This window comes from Pomacea canaliculata, linkage group LG7 (assembly GCF_003073045.1).
Source record: "Pomacea canaliculata isolate SZHN2017 linkage group LG7, ASM307304v1, whole genome shotgun sequence".
Classification (NCBI taxonomy): Eukaryota; Metazoa; Mollusca; class Gastropoda; order Architaenioglossa; family Ampullariidae; genus Pomacea; species Pomacea canaliculata.
The window spans coordinates 6,308,593-6,329,370 of record NC_037596.1 but is presented as its reverse complement, the minus strand read 5'-3'; the positions used below and the strand labels follow the sequence as shown (position 1 = coordinate 6,329,370).

At 38.8% G+C, this 20,778-nt stretch overlaps 2 protein-coding genes across 16 annotated transcripts in view; one reads left to right on the top strand and one right to left on the bottom strand.

Moving 5' to 3' along the window:
• The window catches only part of LOC112567740 (Down syndrome critical region protein 3 homolog), a 46,132-nt gene extending 42,640 nt beyond the window's left edge, over positions 1–3,492 (bottom strand). For all 13 annotated transcript variants that reach the window (XR_003099869.1, XR_003099870.1, XR_003099875.1 and 10 more), the window contains exon 1: positions 3,361–3,492. Coding sequence is in view for 4 of the 13 variants with exons in the window: in XM_025244540.1 (XP_025100325.1) it covers positions 3,361–3,414 (54 nt within the window). In the remaining 9 variants the exon portion in view is untranslated. The remainder of the gene's footprint in view (positions 1–3,360) is intronic.
• Positions 3,493–4,058: 566 nt separating this feature from the next.
• LOC112567734 lies at positions 4,059–20,165 on the top strand. Of its 3 annotated transcripts, none has more exons than XM_025244522.1 (8): positions 4,059–4,382; positions 5,755–5,986; positions 12,918–13,140; positions 13,730–13,852; positions 16,149–16,377; positions 16,689–16,827; positions 18,351–18,545; positions 19,010–20,165. In XM_025244522.1, the coding sequence occupies exons 1-8, from the start codon at positions 4,294–4,296 to the stop codon at positions 19,256–19,258; spliced, it is 1,479 nt and encodes a 492-aa protein (XP_025100307.1). In that variant the 5' UTR covers positions 4,059–4,293; the 3' UTR covers positions 19,259–20,165. The 3 variants fall into 3 exon arrangements, with proteins under 3 accessions (XP_025100307.1, XP_025100306.1, XP_025100308.1); XM_025244521.1 differs by having other exon boundaries at positions 19,007–20,165; XM_025244523.1 differs by lacking the exon at positions 13,730–13,852 and having other exon boundaries at positions 19,007–20,165.
• Positions 20,166–20,778: the final 613 nt, after the last annotated feature.

Below are 20,778 nucleotides of genomic sequence, written 5' to 3'. Positions count from 1 at the left end.
ACTGAACCCAACCAACCTCTTGGTTTGAATGCATTGTACTGGGAAGAAGACTCATGAATGACCCACCCATATTTTTTATAAGAATAAATCCATTTGACCTAGATAAATAGTGAGCACAAAGAAAGATTTGACTGTGTGTGGTCACCAGTCACAGCATTAACCACTGCAGCCAAAAAGATATCTTTTTTTGGTATCATAATCATAAAGTCTTGGTGTGGTCAAGACAGAAACCCATGCATATCTACATCCATTAACTAAGGAAAATAAACTACTGACAAATCTTTATTAATGAGAGTAATAGAATAAGCAGCTATGCTTTTTTACATCTAGCCCTCAAATGACATGCAAAAAAAGAAAACAAATTCTCAACTTAAAAAAAACACAATAAAACAGAAGAGAGAGCATATGTCAAAATCTTAAAGAAAATGTAACGAAACGTATGGGCATCCCCTGAAGCAATCAAAGATTTGGGTATAAATGTTTTAGGAGCCTTGTTTCGAACTGATAGAGACTGAATTTCACCTGCTGAAGGTGTGATGGAATGCTGTTCCACAGAACACTACCTGAGTATTTTAAATTCGTCTTCAATTAGTGAAATTGGAATATTAAGTTTGAGGGATCATCTTGTGGTATTAGTGGAAAATAATGCAGAAAGTGTAATAATAATGATGAACATTTATAAAAAGCTTTTCCAACAATTTGCTCAAAGCGCTGTACAGAAATTATATACAGAAAAACCTAAATCACCAACAACCATAAAGTCATAATCTCATGTAACAGACATCGTTCACTTCTACAGCAGGTTGATGAGGATTTAAAGTTAGGCTAAGTTTCAGAGAAGAAGAAACAAAATGAGCAACAAGAATTAGATCTAATATCTATGTGATGGCGAAGTAAAATCAGCAACAAACAGAAAATAAGGCAATTACAAGTATTTAAAAGTAAAATAAAGCTCATGAGAAAAAATACAACATGCAATTCAAAGAAACCTGTACAAATAAACAGAGAATTTGAACAAGAAAGCAGAAGAGTCACTGGAGAACATAGCAACTCAGCCTGTCAGAAACAGCCTCGTTTCCAATCTCTAGGGGGCAATTTGTCTGTTAGAATTTTCTAGACAAATGTATACTTGTTGAATTTCTGTCTGTGTTGGTGGCAGAACCCCTAAAATCAGGAAATCACTCGACTCTAGCCTTGTTTTGAGTAGAACCGATTTGACTGCTCTTCTTTGATTGCTTACAAGAGGCCTCATTGAAGCTCTACTGGCAGATTCCAACAGTCTTGAAGCATAGTCTATGGTCAACTAAATATGGGCTGCGTAGAAAAGATTTTGAGAGTGATGATTTAGGAACTGTTTAATTTTCAACAGGAGATAGGTTTTCTTTGCAATAAGATTGCTTATTGCTAAGATGTGCTTGGACCATGACATATTGCAACTGAATAATAATAAGACTGAACTACTACTTCTTGTCCAAAGAAATTTCTGAGTCATTCTCTCCTTCAATCTCTGTCTATAAACAACTATTCCTTTCTCCACCTCTGTCTGCAGCTTGGGTGTCATTCTCGATCAGAGTTTTGACTTTTCATCAGCATATTTCTTCTGTCTGCAAAAATGCTTACTTAGGACTATTCATCCCTATCTCACCACTGATGCAACTAAAACTCTAATCTGTGCCTGTCAAAGATGGACTATTGTAATTCTCTTTTAAGTTGGAATTCCCAAATATCTTCTTGATAGACTTCAAAGGATGCAGAATAACACTGCTTGCCTCATCTGCAGACCATCTAAATATAAACATATACCACCTATCATATGTTCTCTTCACTGGCTGGCAGTTGTGAATTGCAATTACTTCAGTTTTCTGAGGTTGAGCGCCATGTGGTTTAGATCAGTCTAGGACTAAAGTTCATTAGGACTGTTGTCGACACAAGTGGCTCAGTTTGTTTATGACATGCATGTACTGTAGTATCATCAGCAAACATTTCACAAGACTAGGATATATGAAGGAGAAGATCATTAATATAAACAGAGAACAGAAGAGGGCCTAAGACTGAGCCTCGTGGATTATCAAATTCTATCTCAAGGGGATCCGACAGTTTATTAGCCACAACTCTTTGTGTTCTGTTTGAAAGAAAAGAGTGAAGGAATTGATTGGAGTTGCTTAATTTGTATAGATATAATTTTTTAAGTAGCAGATCATGATTAATTAAAGGCTTTAACAAAGTCAAGAAAAAGGGCTAAGTATATTGATGATTTAGATTGCATAGCAATTCCTCCATAATAGATGTTAGTGCCTTGTAGGCACGTGCAGATTTGAAACTTCATCTCTATTTAGCATTGGTTCCACACCATTTATAATCACTGGGCATATGTCATATGCAATGTTGATAATTATTGTGCTGTGATAATCAAGTCTGTAAAGTTGTATTATCTATCTGCTACGACCACATCATCTCAATGAGGGCAAATAGTCAATTTGTCCAGCATACGGCTAATCCTGACTGATAATTTATCAAAAAGAATATATTAGAATAGTCTATATATGACCATTTTCCAAACTGATCAGCCCTTTGCAATAAATGACCAACTGTCATTATCCAAATAAACTAAATAAATATTTGAATAATCATATACAAAGTTGTATATTATGCTCACACCTCAAAATACTGATGTTACTGTGGTATGCTATACAAAAACTAAATTATATACTATGTAGTACAAACTTTAAAACTGAAAACTATATATATGAAATGAAGTAGAAAGCAGATATTACTTTTTGTATTAAAACCCAAACCCAAGTAATATCTGAAAAAAATGCCAACTATTGTTATCTCGCTTTTATTTTTATAAAAAAATTGCTACTACTGCTGTGCGTACATATCTTTGTCCTCACACAGGCTGGTTTGGCATAAGGGTATACAACTTAAAAAATTAAGCAGCTACCTACACAATCTGAATTTGCTAGAATTTTCTATAACATTATTACATTACTGACCGTTCGCAGATTCGTTTTGTGTGTGTGGTTGCATATGGTCGAGTTATATATGGCGGCTGTATTAAAAAAACGCATTATACTTGACAGCAAGTATATATGAATGAGACAAACTATGCAAGCTATACCATGATGTACTATCAGAAAACATTTCAAAACAAAACAAAAACCGTAACGAATCTGTCGATATGAAACTAAGAAGATGAAAAGGCAAAAGACACAGTCCACTATATATTATACAGACGAAAGTTTAGTAGTTTAGCCGCCTCCTTCAAAATGCTAGCATTGTATTTTTAGGATTGTAGCTTATCCCAAAATAAATCTTCAAATAAATATCAGTCAAAAGCATAAAGGAGAACATACACACCCCTTCTTTGTAGATTTTACTAACTCTTTTCAAGCGTATATCAAGCATCGCCATTTTTTGTGTTGTGGGCGTGTCACAAACAAAAACAAATATACAGCTTTTGTATCAGATGTCGCTAATAAGTCTACAAAAATAATAAAACAGACATTTACTTTCAATGTTTTGAGCAGAAACAAAAACTTAACTAAAGATATTTACAAAAATAGTTTTTAATGGGCTAAGAGGACTGATTATATAGAAAAGCATCAATTTCGAAATAATAGGAATTTGCCTACTAAATGTACAAATACCAGTAATGAATAAAAGTATGAGTACGTAATTAGCTGTTATTTTCAAACAACGTAGAAATAAGATATCAATATAATGTGCGAACGAGAGAGAGACTATGTAAGCACTAATATCCCTGGACTGCTGGCAGACGATTTTCCCCAGTTAAAACGAGGTATTAGAGGACATAGCTTCCGGTTTAGTCACATTTCAGATTAACTATTAAAATGAGGCATTAGACGACATAGCTTCTGGTTTATTCACATTCTTTCTTACGGCTCGCCGAGACTAACAGCGAATCACTTCGCAAGAGTTTTAGCGTTGGTCTTGGTAGACAGACAGCAATCCACTTATTCACGTCCTTGGTGTAAGTTTGAAGGCGAGAACAGCCGGAACAGCCGTTTCTACAGGCTCGTTACTAAGTGGTCGGTTGCCAAGTGTTTGATGTGAAAATATCGTTACTAACCTACAAGCATATCTAATAGGAGGGTTTAAAACTAGTGTCATAACGTTTCCCGAGACAACGTTACATTGAATTGCTCATATATGTAGTATTATCTGTCAATTCTTGACAGTAGTTTAGCAGAAGTCTGAGGATATAGTAATTATTTAAAGTCGAACGGAATGATAATAAATCGCCTGTCATAACCAATTATTTAAACGACAATGTTGTATGGCCAAATGTTTTCTGATGCAGACATTCTTTCGGAAGAATTTCCAGATGATGTTTCAGTCAGCGCATTATGCGACTGTGGGTAAGTGCAGAAGAAGAATTATTATTTTAATTAGAAATCAATTATTATATATAATAGTTTAGTTTAGGATCTTTTTAAAAATAATGTAATTTTTTTATTCAGCGTTGTTGATTTAATTTTAGAATTTTATTTACAATTTTTTAAATATAATATTAATTTTCTTAAATAAAAATTAAATATATATCGATAATTTACATTTTAAATAAATAGATCAGTTTTTATAATTTGTAAGTAAGGTGAGATCAAATATTTATTATGACTTATATTTATCTATAACTTGTGCAATGTTAATATGACAATCTTGAGGACAAAAAAAAAAAAAAAAAAAAATCACCATAGGAAAGTGCTTACAAAAGGATGAGAATCCTTATAATAAATGAGCATGAATATCTAATTAGTGTGTCAGTTGCACCTAACTTAACAAGGCAATCTTAAAGACATAAAAAGAAAGTGAAACAAAGACACATATTTCTGAGATGACTGACTAGTCATTTCTTGTCTGCTCCCAGCATTTCACCAGAACATTGCCAAGGGGAACTGAAATAGTATATATGCCCTATATATATGTCTACCTTTTGATGACCCTAAATGCAACGAGCTCATCCTGTATCAAAGCCTTACTACAAGGCCTTCGACAATATGATCCAAGGGGTTCATGAACTAGTTTGGTTTTAGATAACTATCTGTAGCATAATACTTCAGGGGAATGTTACTTTAGCCAGCTAAAATCATGACACGCAGCTCTCAAGCTTTCATCCCTGCTCTTCTTTTACAACGTGGAAGTCAGAGTAAGGGTGGGGGGAGGGATTCGTGTATTATGCCGGGCCAGCAACTAAGACTATATCATGGCAAGGCAGCCAGTCCTGTAAGCAAACGTCACCTGCAGATGAAGAACAGGAGTTGAACCCAGGACAGCCAACTCTCACTGTTTCGGTGATTGATGCTAGTAAATTAGAATCGAACATACAAATCATGTAAGGTATATACATACAAATATATTGTCTCAGGGGTCTCAGAACCATATGTGATATCCGTACTTCAATATGCTATAGTGGTATTAGGACTAGAATCCTCAGGGGAAGAGTAGAGCTGGGAGACCAAAGCAGACTTGGAAAAGAACAGTAGAAAGCGAGGTAAAGGATGATGGAACCACATGGGCCCAACTAAGGGGGGCTGCCCAAAACTGGATTTGCTGGTGAGGTGTTGTTGCAGCCCTATGCCCGTCAAGGAGTAACAAAGAATAAACTAACTAAACTAAAATATTATAAATGAAAGTAGGGTCTTTCTATATCAATGGAAATAAGTTTGTATGTTTTATAGTTTTTAGTACTCGTGCTGCTTAATATTTAGAAGCAATCCACATTTTTTTCAGCCGGCATAAGCGTTTGCATGCAAAGACAAAACTCAGGCTTCCGGTGGCACCACTTGGTTACTCTGACTACAAATCTACCTTCAAAAAGATTGACAATCCCTGCCCTCGGTCATCTAAGCGTCCAACTCCCACACCACTCGACCTTAATGCGCCACCAATGACATTTGTGACCAATCAGAGAATGGACTTCAAGACATATGGGGATGTTGAGCGTGTGAAGGCTATTGTGCATGTAAGAGTTTAAGATTATAGTGGTTCTGACAACTTTCAGACTGTTTTTTGCCTGTTCCATTTCCAACTTTTAATCTTTCAGTTTCTAATGTATGTCAAGTCACCTCCTTTTAAATCCTAGAATTTTAGACTTACATAATTTAGAAGATAAATGCATGTGTTGTTTTCAGCAGAGTTTACTTGCTTAATTACTTATAAATCATCCAAATTAAAATGTACGATTCACAAAAAACTAAGAGCCAGTTGCAGTGTCACAGCTTGGAATATAAATTAAAGTCTCTAGTAAATTAAAGCACATAAATTAAAGCACTGTGGAAGGAACTGGAAAGTGTGACTGCACACTGTACTTAATTGACCCATAGTTTTTTCTTACTGCATTTGTGAAACAATGCTTTAAAACTGCATGCAAATCATTGGGGAGGGGAAAACATGTTTTATGCCAAGCCAGCAACTAAGGCTATATCATGCCAAGCGGTTAGCCTTTAATACAAATGCTACTTAGACAGAACAGCATACTTAAGACAAGAGCTGAACTCAAGATAGGCAACCCTCACTTCTTTGGTGACAGCCACTAACCGTTGTGCCATTAGACTGCCTATGCAAATCCCGGGAAAATACTGAAAAATTCAACTGTTAATAAACTAAACCTTTCACCCCACTGTGCTCATAACCCATAGGCTAAGTACATTCATTTCACTCCGTAACTGATACCAGAGGTACCAGTTGTAGGAGAAATATGATGGAGTGAAGCAGAGGTGAACTCACACTAAAAAGACTAGCTTTGAGCCTGCATTACAAGGTTCCCTAGTAAACAGCCGATCCACTACTTCACGTTAGTCAACCAGCTTTTCTTCTGTTTGCCTTAGCATCAACTGCCTTCAATGTAAACTTAGAGGACCTTATTTGACAAGGTGTCGTGTAAGAGGACATGACCAAACCACTTCTGCCGCTTGGCGATAGCAAGACTCCTGGGGACCTACCAAACAGTTTACTAGGCTGCGTACAAAGTCATTCATCGTTGGCTCCTGGTAAGAGATCCAGCAGAATTTCCTGAAGATTTCAATTTAACCGCTTACCGTACAGCATCATTGGCACAATGAGAGACTTGTGAAGCCTAAATTTGGTATGAAAGCTGATGCTTCTGCTGTCCCAAATTTTGTTGAGCCTGGCTATCCCCCTTGTTGCTGCTGTGATCTTGAGACGTGCAGCCACCTTCTTCAGAAACGGTGGCGCCCAGGTACTTAAAGGACTGCACTGTACCCCGTTCATTCAGACCTCTGCATTGCTAGATCCGATGGTGTTAACCATCACCTTGTTCTTTTCCGTGCTCATCTTCATCCCATATGCATTTGCACTAGCAGTGAGTTTGTGAGGGTCTGTAACTCACTATTGCTGCCCGCCGTGAGATCAGCAAAGCGGAGATTACTATGGCCTTTCCCCAATCAGAGTGCATCAGGCATGATTTTCTCCACATAGATATACCGGGAACATCCTGCATCTTTGGCGTACACCGACTGTTATGGGAAACAGCTTACCCACTTGGTTATTAAAGAGTACCAAGATCCTAGATCTATCGTCCAGTGCCTTGATGGTGCCCACAAAACCTTCCTCCACATTGAATGAGTGCAGCATGTGACATACTCTATCGAACACCTTAAAAAGTCAATAAATTTATTATACAGATCATTACTGTGCTGAAGGTGCTTTTCGACAAAGACTCTACTATTGAAAATCTGCTCGGACTTTAATGTGGCCCTCTGCTGCTGGTGCGACGTGGTTTTGGATCACTTTCACCATAGCTCAGGTGATTGATTTGGCTGATTATGCGATAGCTCTGACACTTCCTTACATTTCCTTCCAGGGGTATGACCGTGGCTGCATCCACTCTTTTGGCCACTGCTTGGGCCAGATCTTCCAGCATAGTGTGGTAAGAGCCTTCAATTTCTCTCCTTCACCACAATTGATCAACTCTGCTGGGACTTTGTTGACCCAGGAGACTTTCCTCCTTTAAGGCACCAAATAGTCTGCTCGACCTCTTTTGCATAGTACTTACAGAGCCTCTGGGTTGGCGTTTGTTTCTTGGATATCCTGGGGGAATGTTTGAGTCTGTCGTCAGCAGGCAGTATTATAGCCTGCTGCAGTATTCTGTCCAACGGTCTAGGACAGCTTTGCCATCCAAGAATAGGCAGTTCTTAATGTCTGACTGCGGCTGGTTTCTGCTGGCTCTAATTGGTGAGGATCTTGAGCAAGTTGAAGATTTACTGGTTGTCGCCCCAGGCCACACTGTCATCAATCTCATTACATTTCTCCTTGATCCAGGCTGCCCTGACTGCCTTCGTGCCTTTTCTGTATTTTGCGGTTGACAGCAGATGCCTCAGGGGTTCTCAACTTGTCATGCTATAAAACCCCATCATCATCATCATCATGCTTCAGAGTTCAGTAGTGGTCACAAAGGTGGAGAGCTACCTTGGTGGCCCAGGGGTGTTTCTTCTCCTTTGGGGCAAGCAAGACATTTTTGGCTTTGATAGCACCTTCTTTATATAGTCTGAGAATGTTCCCCCATCGCAGTCAATAAAGTTAAGGTCGTCGAATTTTAGGATCCAGTAGCTTTTCTAGGTTGAAATGAATGTGTGGATGGGTCATGGAACACTTCACCAATAGCTTCAAGCGCAGGGTCAAGAGGATGAGATTGTGGTCACTATTAATATCCACACCTGGGTGTGGCCTTGTTTTCCCCTGGTTGATTCTTGATTTGAAGCACCTCAGCAGAAAGATGAAGTCAATCTGTGAATTGACAGTTGACCCATCAGGAGAGTGCCTGTGGTGAGCTGTGTCCCTTTGTGAGGATGCAAGGTATTGGGAAGGGTCAACCTTTGACTCTATACAAACTCAAGCAGCTGGAAACCCCATTCATCTGTTTCACCAAGTCCAAAGCAGCCAACCGTGCCGGCCAATGTCGGTATGCATTTGGTTTGATAGCTCTCTTATTACCTGGGGAGAGAGCCATCTTAATGACAAAATCGGTCTTCCCCTGGTGTTTGGTGCTCTGATAGGGATCCAGTAACATACTAAACTGTGCAGAGTTTTATAATGACAGCTGTATAGGCTATGGGTCCATGTGCCATGTTGCAAGATGACAACACCACTCCTCATCTTGCTCATGTTTTTATTATCTGTTTGCAATCTAGATCACATCTTACTGCTAATGCTGGATCTATCAACTTCTTATTACTTTTGGTCTTTGGGCACCATTTTCAACTGGTTTCAGTTCTATCTGATCGAACCCAGTCTGAGACATTTGTGGGAACCACAGATCTTCACCTGCTGCTTTGATGTATAGGCTTTGTATCTGGGTTTTTCTTTATTTACTTTGTACATCAAACCACTTGGTTCCACCATCTTCCACTTGAGCTTGTAGTATCAAACATAATAGTTGCTAGCCTCTGGCCTTGCTTTCCATCTCTAGTAGGTCTTCATCACCACAAAGCGCACTTTAGACGCTGTGAAACCCTGGATGACCATTAACAAACCGAAATGATTGATGAAAAATGAGGTACTTCCAATAGCATCTGCAAATAAACTGAAATATGTGCCGTCCACTACTAGCATTACTTTTTTTATCATACCGCCTGGAATCTTTGTTATCATTGACACATCATTATCTCTTTAATCTCATATCAATGCTGTCAGATTATCGTTTTTGAACTTCACATAGTCATATCTTTTAGTGTTGTCCCTGCTGGATTCCTGCAAATCTGTTCATCGATCTCCCTAACTGCCTACTGGACAAAAACTTGAAAAGGGTCAGAATTATGTCGCTTGTATTGTCCTTTGTATGCAAAAAGTTAACTTTGCTACACCCTTCCTTTGATAGCTTTAGTGGTTGTCAGTCAGATCTTAAACTGATTACAAGACTGTCACTTTGCGCTACTGTTGTCTTCACGGTCTTGACCAAGCATATCCATTACAGCTAGTGACGACTTAATACTAACTCCAACTCTTTGATTTGAATGCATGAGAACATGCACTTTGTATTGCTGTGACTCCAGATAGTGTGAGTGACTGCCCAGCAACTGTGTCACCTTGTCAGCTGGAAAACCTGCTATAGCTGCTAGGTGGAAGGGAAGAAGGTTGATGTGAGGTATTGGTTGAAAAACCAGCTTCTGAGTGGACTTTGCTTGCTCCAGTCACAGAGCATGCACATAGGTGGGTGGTAACTGCATGACAATAAGTAATGATAGGAGGTAAAGGAGAGGAACATGATTGCTAGTGAATCCACTGAATCTGCCACTGCTGCTTGAAGTCACCTTGGTATGTCGAATTTTTGCAGAAATCATCAAGTGCACATAAAATTTCTCTGTGGTCTGTGGGGACCTGTCTTTCTCCACCAGAGTACGTTCCTCACGATGTCACGCTCTCTTTGCATATTTTATCTCACAGCAGGTTTAGAGAGGATTATGCCTGTGAAAGAAATCAGCTAATCAGAGATTGGACATGCACTAGGTCACCCAAGCTGTCACATACGAACAGCAAGCTGTTTACAAATAATTATTGAGGAAGACAAGTGATAGAGACTTTAGTTGTTTGGAGCTCATTTTAAATAAGAATGGAGCTGTGCTGTTTTGCTTTCTGGGAATAAACTTTGTCTTTCTACTTGTGCTAGATTTATTGACACCTAAATTCAGCATGAAACATAAATCAACAGATATACAGGAGATGAGAACAAAGTTCATTAATATCTCGATCAATACCTCTCTTTCCAGATTCATAAATCTGAACTTCTAAGCCTTTCTTAAATATAAAATTTTGTATGCAAAAATAATCTCCAGAGCATGTCAGTGTTAGGTACCAGGTTACATCTTTGTCATTCTGTTGCTACATATGCTTCCCTGTTTAACTGCAGCCAAGATAAAATATTTTCAAGTGTTGTCATGGCTTAATTTTGTAGAGTTTAGGTGTATTTCTTGCACACAAAATGTTCAGGCTAAGGACCACAACTTCAAAAAGTAGAATAAGTAAGGGTCACACCTTGGACTGGGTTATTGCGAGACCCGGCCATCACACTGTTAGGTCTATTGTTGTGGAAGACTTGCAACTTTCGGATCATTTTCTTGTGTTGTTTACTACCAGCATGTCAAGGCCTGGCTTACCGAGAAAGACTGTGTACACTAGAAATGTGCGGGGCATGGACTCTGATTCTTTTCGTACTGAACTTCAGCGTTCTGCTCTCCTGGTCTCCCCTCCTGACAATGTGGATGAGCTTGTGGCTCTGTACAACAGCACCCTGACTGCTCTTCTTGACAAGTTTGCACCTGAGAAAAAGAGGTGCATTACTGAGCGTCCTGATACTGCGTGGTTTACTCCAGAGGTACGCCAAGCCAATAAGGTCAGGCGTCAGGCGGAGCGCAAATGGCGCAAGAGTAGACTGGAGGTGGATCGTCAGATTTATCGCCATACAAGGAGCCAGTGTTCAGCCATCATTGTCAAAGCTAGGTCGCGGTATGTTATGAATATTCTAAGCTCTGCAGTTTCTGATTCCCGCAAGATGTTCGCAGTTGTGCATGGTCTCCTGGGTAAAGATGTGACTCAGCCTGTTCTTCCAGAGATGGATGACCAGACCGCTGCCAGTACATTAAGTGATTACTTTGAAGACAAGATAAAGACCATAATGGACAGTTTCAGTGACTCGGTTGATACTGTGGAGCAAACCAGTGACTTGTTTTGTGGCACACCCCTCTCTAACTTTCAACCAGTGACAGAAGATGAACTACTGAAATTAGTTCTAAATTAGACTATGCAAACAGCTGCCTCTGGGGGATTTCAAAGAGCGAGTTGTCGAGGCTTCAGCGAGTGCAAAATACGGCTGCGAGGATAGTTGCACGAAAGAAACCAACTGACCATATTGCTCCTGTCCTACGTGACCTACATTGGCTTCCTGTGGAGAAGAGAATTGAGCACAAAGTGTTAACCTTAACATATGGCTGTCTTCACGACCTTGCGCCTGTCTATCTACAAGAACTCATTCGCCGTTACCAACTTCAGCGGAACCTTCGTTCAGCAGCCCACTTCATACTTGAACGACCGAGTGTTCAGTCAGGGAATACTAACAAGAAGACTGCGGGTTTTAGATCCTTCTCCAATGTAGCCCCGCTTTTGTGGAACTCGCTTCCCCTCTCGACCAAGGAGTCTGATAGTATTGCATCTTTCAAGAAAAATCTTAAGACTCACTTGTTTAAACTTATTTGAAGTTATCATTTGACCTGCAGTTTGGTGGCTGCTGGGATCACCGCGCATTGCGCGCATCTTTGTGATGCGGATACTAGCGCGCTACAAAACTACATCATCATCATCATCATCATCATCATCATCATCATCATAATATAACCCATATTGTACAGGAGGTTTACATTTTTTTTGAAGCTGAATATATTCTCCTACAGGCAGAAACCCAAATCACATCTTGATTTGTTGAAAACTGAACTACTTTGCACAGAACCAATTCAGCTCTCTGTCTTAGCAAAGTGCTGTTACAGAAGTCACTGCTGAGTTATCTCCAAATACTATTCTTTCCCAAGACTCTTCTTCCACAAAACGAAAAAGAAAAAAAATCACTACACGATAGTAGACAAAATAATATACTAGTGGTAATATACCAGAGTAGTATATATTTTCCATTTGCCCATAGTGAGTAGTATACTTATGTATACTTCTATGTGATTTGGGAAGTAAAAGCTGCTATTTCTTTCCCTTCATTGACATTTATATTATCTTTTCTGTTCAAAATTATACATAAAATGGTAGCCTTCCTTTTGTGTTCTTTTTATCTTCCTTTGATCAATCCTTTCGTCTTTTAACAATGTCTTTTTTGAATTATGCTAATCTAAATTGAGTTTGGGAGAAAACTCTATTAAGAAAATAAGATTTCTTTTTAGGAGGAGCACTATAAAGTTCCATCTGTGCCAATGGATGGGACAACACACTACAGTCAGGAGTTTGTTCCAAAGCAACCTGTTCATGAAATTTATTCCATAAACCAGCATGACAAACTGCACATCCCTGCACTGCCACTTGATGCATGTACCACAACCAAAGAAACCTTTAAACCATGGCAAAGACAACCAACTTTGATTTTTGGAGAGTTGCCAAGTTTTACAGGTAGATGGCCTCCCTGATGTATATATGCATAAACAGGTATTTGTTCATTGCTTGATAGCAGAGTATATGTGAAATGGGACACTAGAAAAGTACAAATTGAAGAACCTGAAAAGCTTTATGAGGTGTAGAAAATGGAAAGAAATAATAGCAAACCTGCTTGTATTGGGTGAAGATGAGCACAACTGTCTTAAGAAAATGTACCTAAAATGCTTATTCATGGATTGTGGTCTCCAACTTCAGTACTACCTCTCAATAATGTAAGCTGCTTACCTCATACAGAAACATTTCACACACCAGAAAAGTTTATTGAGTTCAAGCTGCATCTGCTATCTGCAGCAGACAACCACAAGTTTAAAAAAAAAATTAAAAGAACATTTTTCAAACTGTTCAGCATTTTCTTTTTAAGCTTCTAGCTAGAATCTGGTACAATATAAAATACATCTATCATTTCTCATTAGTGGCATTTCAGAGTACAATAAGTGATCAGCTCTTAGAGTACAGAGGTATCATTTTATTTAATGTTTTTCTTAGACACATTCTACTTTAAAGATATTTTTGTATTCACATAATAAGCCATATGACCTTGCAGGATCAATTATATTTCCTGGAAGAAAGTCCCTTCCAGAAAGCACTATGCGACACAGCTATCAGGGCACCTTTGCCCCACCTGTTGCTACAATCAAAACAGAAACCCCCAATATAAAACTAGAAGGTATAAACTGATGATTATTGTTCTATGTTTCAATCTATTTTATCATATTTTTCTTTATTATGACCCATATAGTGAGTAGCTTATCATGAATCATTTCTTGCATGTGCTTTAATCTTTTTATCAAATTTTTATATGACATTTCTGCCATTTCTGTTTTATAACTGCTAATGAAATCATTGTTTATACCTCATCTTTTTTTCTGTTTCTTCCTTTCAGATCTGTTTCTTATTTCACAGTACTTTTTCGTGTATGTGTGAGTGATTTATTTTCAGATAGGCACATACTTGGTATTATTGTGAACTTCAATACATTGTCCTAATTAGAACGTGTAATATCATAGCAAAGACAACATAGACGGACAGCTCAGCTGATTTCCTTCTTTTTGAGCAGTTAGCCTAACAGGCGGTCATCTCTGTAATTAGCACATTATTGTAGCACAATAATGTAGTGGTTACTCTTCACTACTAGTTCTTTTACCGGCTTATGCTGTTCCATTCATAAGAATATGATGTTGCCATTGGCTTTAGTTACACTTGGAGGCTATCTCTCGAGATGAAGATGGCAGTTATCTGCAGAGCATTCTCAGAAACATACAGCTTGATACAGATCTCTGCCCTCTTTTTGTGAACGAGCCTGGTATGAGGTTTGTTCTGCATTCCCACAGGAGCACTTTGGGGATGACACCAGATACAACTTTCCCTGTGGGACCCCAGGGTATGCTTGCTTAGCGAGCATTGTAAGAATAGGGTCCCTGCCATCCAGCCAGGCATGTCGTAAGAGACGACTGAGGTGGACACCTTACCTAAAGGTAAATTAGGTTGTGGTAGGGTTAACAACCCCACCATGTAAAAAGAGCTTGTTACAGAAACCAAAACCAGAGTATTCGTCACGGATGGCAAGGGTAATGAAACACACCAGGAGACTGGACTTATGACGGACGACAGCCAAACCGGAGAAGAAGCAAAAGTTGAGGGGGAGGGAGTGCTGGTCCATTGCAAAGGACACTCAAGACTAGTCAAGGAGTTTGACAACTACAACTTGGACATTCTGGGAGTCAGTAAGGTCAGATGGACCAGCAAGGGAAAGAGGAAATTAGCATCAGGACATCCCATCCTGTTCTCAGGAAGATCAGACGGTCAGCACTCTTAAGGAGTAGCACTTCTCCTCAACAGGAAAGCTGAAAAAGCAATGCTGGAATGGAAGCCTTATGGACCCCGCTTTTGAGAGCAAGATTCCATTTAAAGTACACCAAGCTGACAGTGCTAGCTTGCTATGCACCAACAGATAAGACTCCAAGGCAGAAGACAAGGATGCTTTTTACAATCAGCTCCAGGCAGCCTCGGAGAACGTTTGAGCCCACGATATGTTGCTCATCATCAGCGACCTCAATGCCAAGGTGGGAAGTGACAACACCTGCAAGGAGCATGTCATGGGCAAGCATGGAATTGGAACCATCAATGACAAAAGAGAGAGATTGGTAGACTTATGTGAAGAAAACAACCTACAGATTGGAGGCACACTCTTCAAACAGAGAGACATCCACAAGGCAACGTGGACATCACCAGATAGGATCACAAAGAACCAGATAGATCATGTCATCATCAGCTGAAGATGGAGGAGCTCACTTCAAGATGTCAGAGCCTACAGAGGAGCAGACGTTGCCAGTGACCACACTCGTGTGCTAGCCACAGTTTCTCTGAAGCTACGTCGATCGCAAGGAAAACAGGCACGTCAGCAGAGAGTGGACTTTGGCAAACTGAAAGATCCAGCTATCACTAATACCGGTATAAGAAACTTTAAAAAAATGACCACCTTTGCGTCCCCCCTGTAAGCACGCCCCACAGGTTGAGAACCGCTGCTGTACAGCGATTTCAAATCCCAGGTTGTCTGTGACACGGAGCTCACAGAACCCTTCAATGTCAGTACTGGGGTGAAGCAGGGCTGCATTCTGTCGCCGTTCCTCTTCATCCTGGCCATTATAAAAGGACCAAACAGAAATCCCTGCAGCTATTGTCTTATAATATATTGTCTTTAACTATAGGAAAATAGTAAAGGTTAAGTCTCTGACACCACAGTCTAGGCTCCAGTGACAGGCAGTAAGCTGGCATAAGAGACAAAGAGATGTAAGCAGTGGTGCTTGAGAATGATTAATTATGAAGTAAAAGGGTTTCTAATTGCTAGATATGAGTGAGAGAAATAAAGTTCTTGTGTACAATGAGTTATAATGATGCAATAACTGTCATGAAGAAAGAGTACATTACTCTGCCTGCATCATTTTGTATTACTGTATGGGAAGGTTCCATGGAGTTTGAAACTACCCACAGAGATACCTATAAAGAAATTAAAGGAGACTACCGTGCAAAGCCAGTTGTTCACAAGGATAAAGCTTCAGTGGGCAAGAGAGGGAAGTTTAGTGATGAGACACAGTTCAAACATGACTTTCCTGGTTTTGGATCAAAGCAACCTCTTCCACCCAAACCAGCTGAACCAGCACCAACCACAATAGACCTCAAGTTCAACAACATGTAAGTTGGCAGTATTACTAAGGGATAAAAAGTTGATGTGTGAGCTACTGTGATCATTGCTTCTTAATTTAATATCAAAACCAGCAGTTATAGATGTTGGAGTATTCATTTATACAAAGACACTCTTTTATGCACAGATATTAATAAATTGGTAGATCAATCCTATACAAATGGCACATATGCAAGGAGATAGCTGTGCTGACATCTTTGTTTTTACAAGTCTTCTTCAGACCACTGAATAACATAAATTATTTCTGTTGTAACTTGCTATCTCTCTATTGCATTTGTTATTTCACTGTTATATTTTACAGGCAGAGTTTCTCTACAGAGAACCGAACAATTTTTAAAGGACATGATGTCACAGTTCACCCTGCTTCTCATTCATGCAAAGTTACTGACGAAAAATACAAATGTCCTTCTGTCAAATTTGAGACAGAAACATCACATAAGGTAACATCACCTACGTCCAAGTCTGTTTCTTGTCATAAGTCCTCACCCCCATTATCTATTTGTATATTATTGTGGCTTTTTAACAAAATGTTTGACAATATGTGCTAGGGTATGTTTGTGGTTCTGCTTCTGCAAATCCGCACAGTTTGTCTGATCCTCACCAAATTTTAGAGACTCCATTTCTTGTCTGTATTAGAAGCCTATATTAGCAATCTCAAGGACTGAATGGTAACAAACTTAAACTCAACGATGATAAATGGAAGCCCTCCGGCCTATGTTCGAGAAGAAGAAATCCATCTTCACTCGTTTGTCCACCAAGTCACATCAAGGTGGGCAAAACCAACAACTCCTTTGTATCTTCCGTATGGAATCTGGGTTTCATTATCACTTCAGACATGACTCTTGCTTAACAAGTTACAGCTGTCTGCCAGTCTGCCTATTATGAGCTATGCAAGATCAGCGCCATCCGTCACATTCTGTCTACGCATGCTACAAATACTCTTGTCTGTGCTTTTATTCTATCCATGCCTGATTACTGCAACTCGATCCTTGCTTTCTGGCTGTCCTCCATAGTACAGAACTCTGCTGCACGTCTGGTGTTCGGAAATGAGACCCAGCCATTCCTCTCTTTCATTTTTGGCACTGGCTACCCATCTGTTCTCGCATCCAGTCTAAACTGTCTGTGATGTGTTTAAACCTGCCCTGATTATTTCTCTCAACTGCTTTTCCCTTACGTCCTATCTAGACAACCGATCCGCTCCTCGTCTGATGATAGTCTTCTTACTTTTCCTGTCACCAGAACAACATATGGCCACAGCATTTTTAGTTATTGTGCAGTGAAACAATGGAACTTTCCATATCCGCCACCTACTCACTTTAAACGTGCACTGAAAACACACCTCTTCTGTAAACATTACTCCTAACAACCCTTCCTATAATACTATTCCTTTTTCCCACCCTTCCTTTTGCAATATCATGTTACTCTCAAGTCTTGTTCTTTGGTTCCTTTTTGTATTTTCTGTATTTGATTTTATTCTTCATTTAGTACAGTTTTTAATTCTTTTATCGTTCATATGTTATTTGTTTTCCTATCCCTCGCATGCTGTCCATCTTTAACCGATGCCGGTCACGTGACTAGTTGTCGGTTAGCGCGAACACGGCGTATTCATGGGCTCATATCTGTGCCAACCGATGGCCTCTAACCATCGTTAACTTAATTAACTGTGGTGTCCCATTCCCATTGGTTAAAGATGGCGGGGATTATTTTGTTCAGAGTGTGTTTTGAGGAGAGTTTTCCTATTTATAAATACAACGATGCTGAACTGTTGAGCCAATTTAGATTTAGCCGACTTCACATTTTCAGTCACCCTAAAATGGTATTGTTTGCATCCAGTTTCTTCATTTAAAGAAAATTTTTTGTTTTCCTCCAAATTGTGTAACTTGCAGAAAAACTTGGCTTGTGACACATTTCTATGTTATGCTAATCATCTCTATGTTTTATTACGTCTAATTTTATTTTTCAGAGGGACTATCGTCCAGTTAATGTGACAACACTTCAAGCCAATACAATCTGTGTACCAACTGGGACCATGGCCTTGGCTCAAGACACGTTTTTTGATGGACACACAACAAACTCTGAGTTCTTCAAAAACTGGCACCCACCTAGACGTATTCGCTTTGGAGATTTCCATGAAAATAAGCCTTTTATCAGACATTTAGTAAGTGGGGAAACAAAGACTGGATTGATCTGAGAGAAAAGAAACAATTGATGAATGCGTATACACACATTTGTGAACGTGTGCACATGCACACCTATAGAGTAGGGGAACACACTCCACCATGGATAACAAGCGACATTAGACATTGTCACATAGGAGCATCCATACCCGTGCACATTCAGCCCTAAAAATTCACACGTGATTTCACACAAACATCATCTCTCTCTTTCACTGTCACACTTTAGACACATAGGCATGTGTGCAAACTTGCACATACACGAGTGCAAGAACATTTTCAATAATTTCAACCTTGGAATGATCCAAGTCACATTCATTATATTCTGTATGTTTTCATAAATGTCATAAGAAAATCATGCTCTTCAAGATTATCTTTGTTGAACATCAGAATATTTACACAGTTTTCCTCTTACGAAGTTTTCTCTTTTCTCTTCTTCAACTAGCAGCCATTTCAAGGGCAGAGCGTAACTCATGCAACTTTTACACCAAAAGAAATACAGCACATGGCAGCCTTTAAGCCAGTGGAGCGTACAGTCTCAAGTGGGAAAGTGGACTACACCACCAGTTATAAAGAAGAGTACCAAAAAAAAGAATTACGCATGTGTCGAGCACAGATCTACCTTCTTCAACAGGAAATGAGAAGGCAAAGAGAAAAACCATCAGCGCATGCTCCTGAACAAGTTGCCATTAAATAGAAAAGCCCTTTTTCACAATTTTCCTACAGCCACCTTTCTTGATATTTCCTATGCAGCCCTGTTTACCATTAGAATGACCAACCTGTAATCTTTCGAAAAAAATTATACTCCCAGGAAAAGCAAATTCTTCATCCTAAAAACAGAGCACATTAAAACAGATGCATTTTCTCAATTTTTAATATTTTCTGTCTCAACATTTGATATACAGTAGGACAATTTGCAAAGTATACCATCCATCAGTTGAAAATGTTGATTAAATTAATCATGTTTACAGAATTTTTTTCATTACTGCTAATCTCCAACAGCAGCCTAAATTATTATTTACATTGTTAGTTTGTAGAGTCCTTTTCCTTTGCATATCAAAACAATTGTGATTATTCTTACCAAAACATTATGAAACTATATTCCATTAATGCTGGATTCTGTTCTCATTATTACTTTCTTAGTTTCATCCTGTTGTCTTTAAATAATATGATGACATTTTCTCTATTTTTTGCCTTCTCCCATTCTTCCAAATAAACCAATTTCCACAAGAGCCCAAGAGCACAACAAAAAAGATAAAGGGTCCCTGTCATGCTTGTGCCATTATTTCCATGGGACTGAGAATTTCCTATAATGATTAAGCTACCCATAAAGGTAAACAGGTAGGCCTATAATTTGGTTGTTTTATTCCTGTGAAATTAAAGGGTACTTACTAAATTTTCCATCTGTCTGCCACTCTATGGACAGTTGGAAAGAGTGTGGTATTGAATTCTCATTGTTCTTGTTCTATTTTTTCCATTCTTTCTAAAGGAAATCATTGAAGTGTAAATTCTCAAAATAAGACATACCTGTGCATTAATTTTGGGGTGCTTGTATCAGCTGCTTTTACAAGAAACAAATATATTAAAAGTTTGATCTTACAGAGCCTATAGCTTTGAGATCAATTTGATGTGTGGTGTGTGTTCAGATCATGTTTTTGTTTATTCCTTGTTACTCCTTGAGGAGAAGACTGTTGAATTACACCCTGTATTTTTTTAAGGACAATAAAACGGGCTTTTGATCTACATCTGTCTGAATCCTTTACACAAAATTAATGGAAACAAATAATTTAAAGTTTTTTTAAAAATATAAATTTAATAGCTGCTTTTATATTAACAGTAAATGTACATTTTTCACATTTTAAATCATGCATCACTTCAAAAATCACAGCCAGTACCAGGTTCAAATCAAATCAAATCAGACTTTATTGTCCGTCGAGGAGACCCAAGACAGAAATTTTTCTTTTGCTCATAAGGGCAGCCATACATACTCATACAGACATTTAACACACACAGGAGTAAAGATACATTATCATGGTAGTTTGGATCTCCGTCAAATGGTCAATGAAATTTCAATACTTTGTATATATTAAAAAAAAAATGCATAGTCATTGCAGATTGCAATGAAATGTGTCTGAACTGCATTTTCTTCATCATCCTAGTACTTTGTCAGCTGATACTACTATCTGTTCATCACCTGTAGGCAAACAACATTACAAA

Coding starts and splice junctions, on each gene's coding strand:
- LOC112567734 (XM_025244521.1), top strand. CDS start 4,294: ATGTTGTATGGCCAAATGTTTTCTGATGCAGACATTCTTTCGGAAGAA. Junction 4,383..5,754: donor AGCGCATTATGCGACTGTGG/GTAAGTGCAGAA, acceptor CATTTTTTTCAG/CCGGCATAAGCGTTTGCATG. Junction 16,378..16,688: donor GACCTCAAGTTCAACAACAT/GTAAGTTGGCAG, acceptor TATATTTTACAG/GCAGAGTTTCTCTACAGAGA.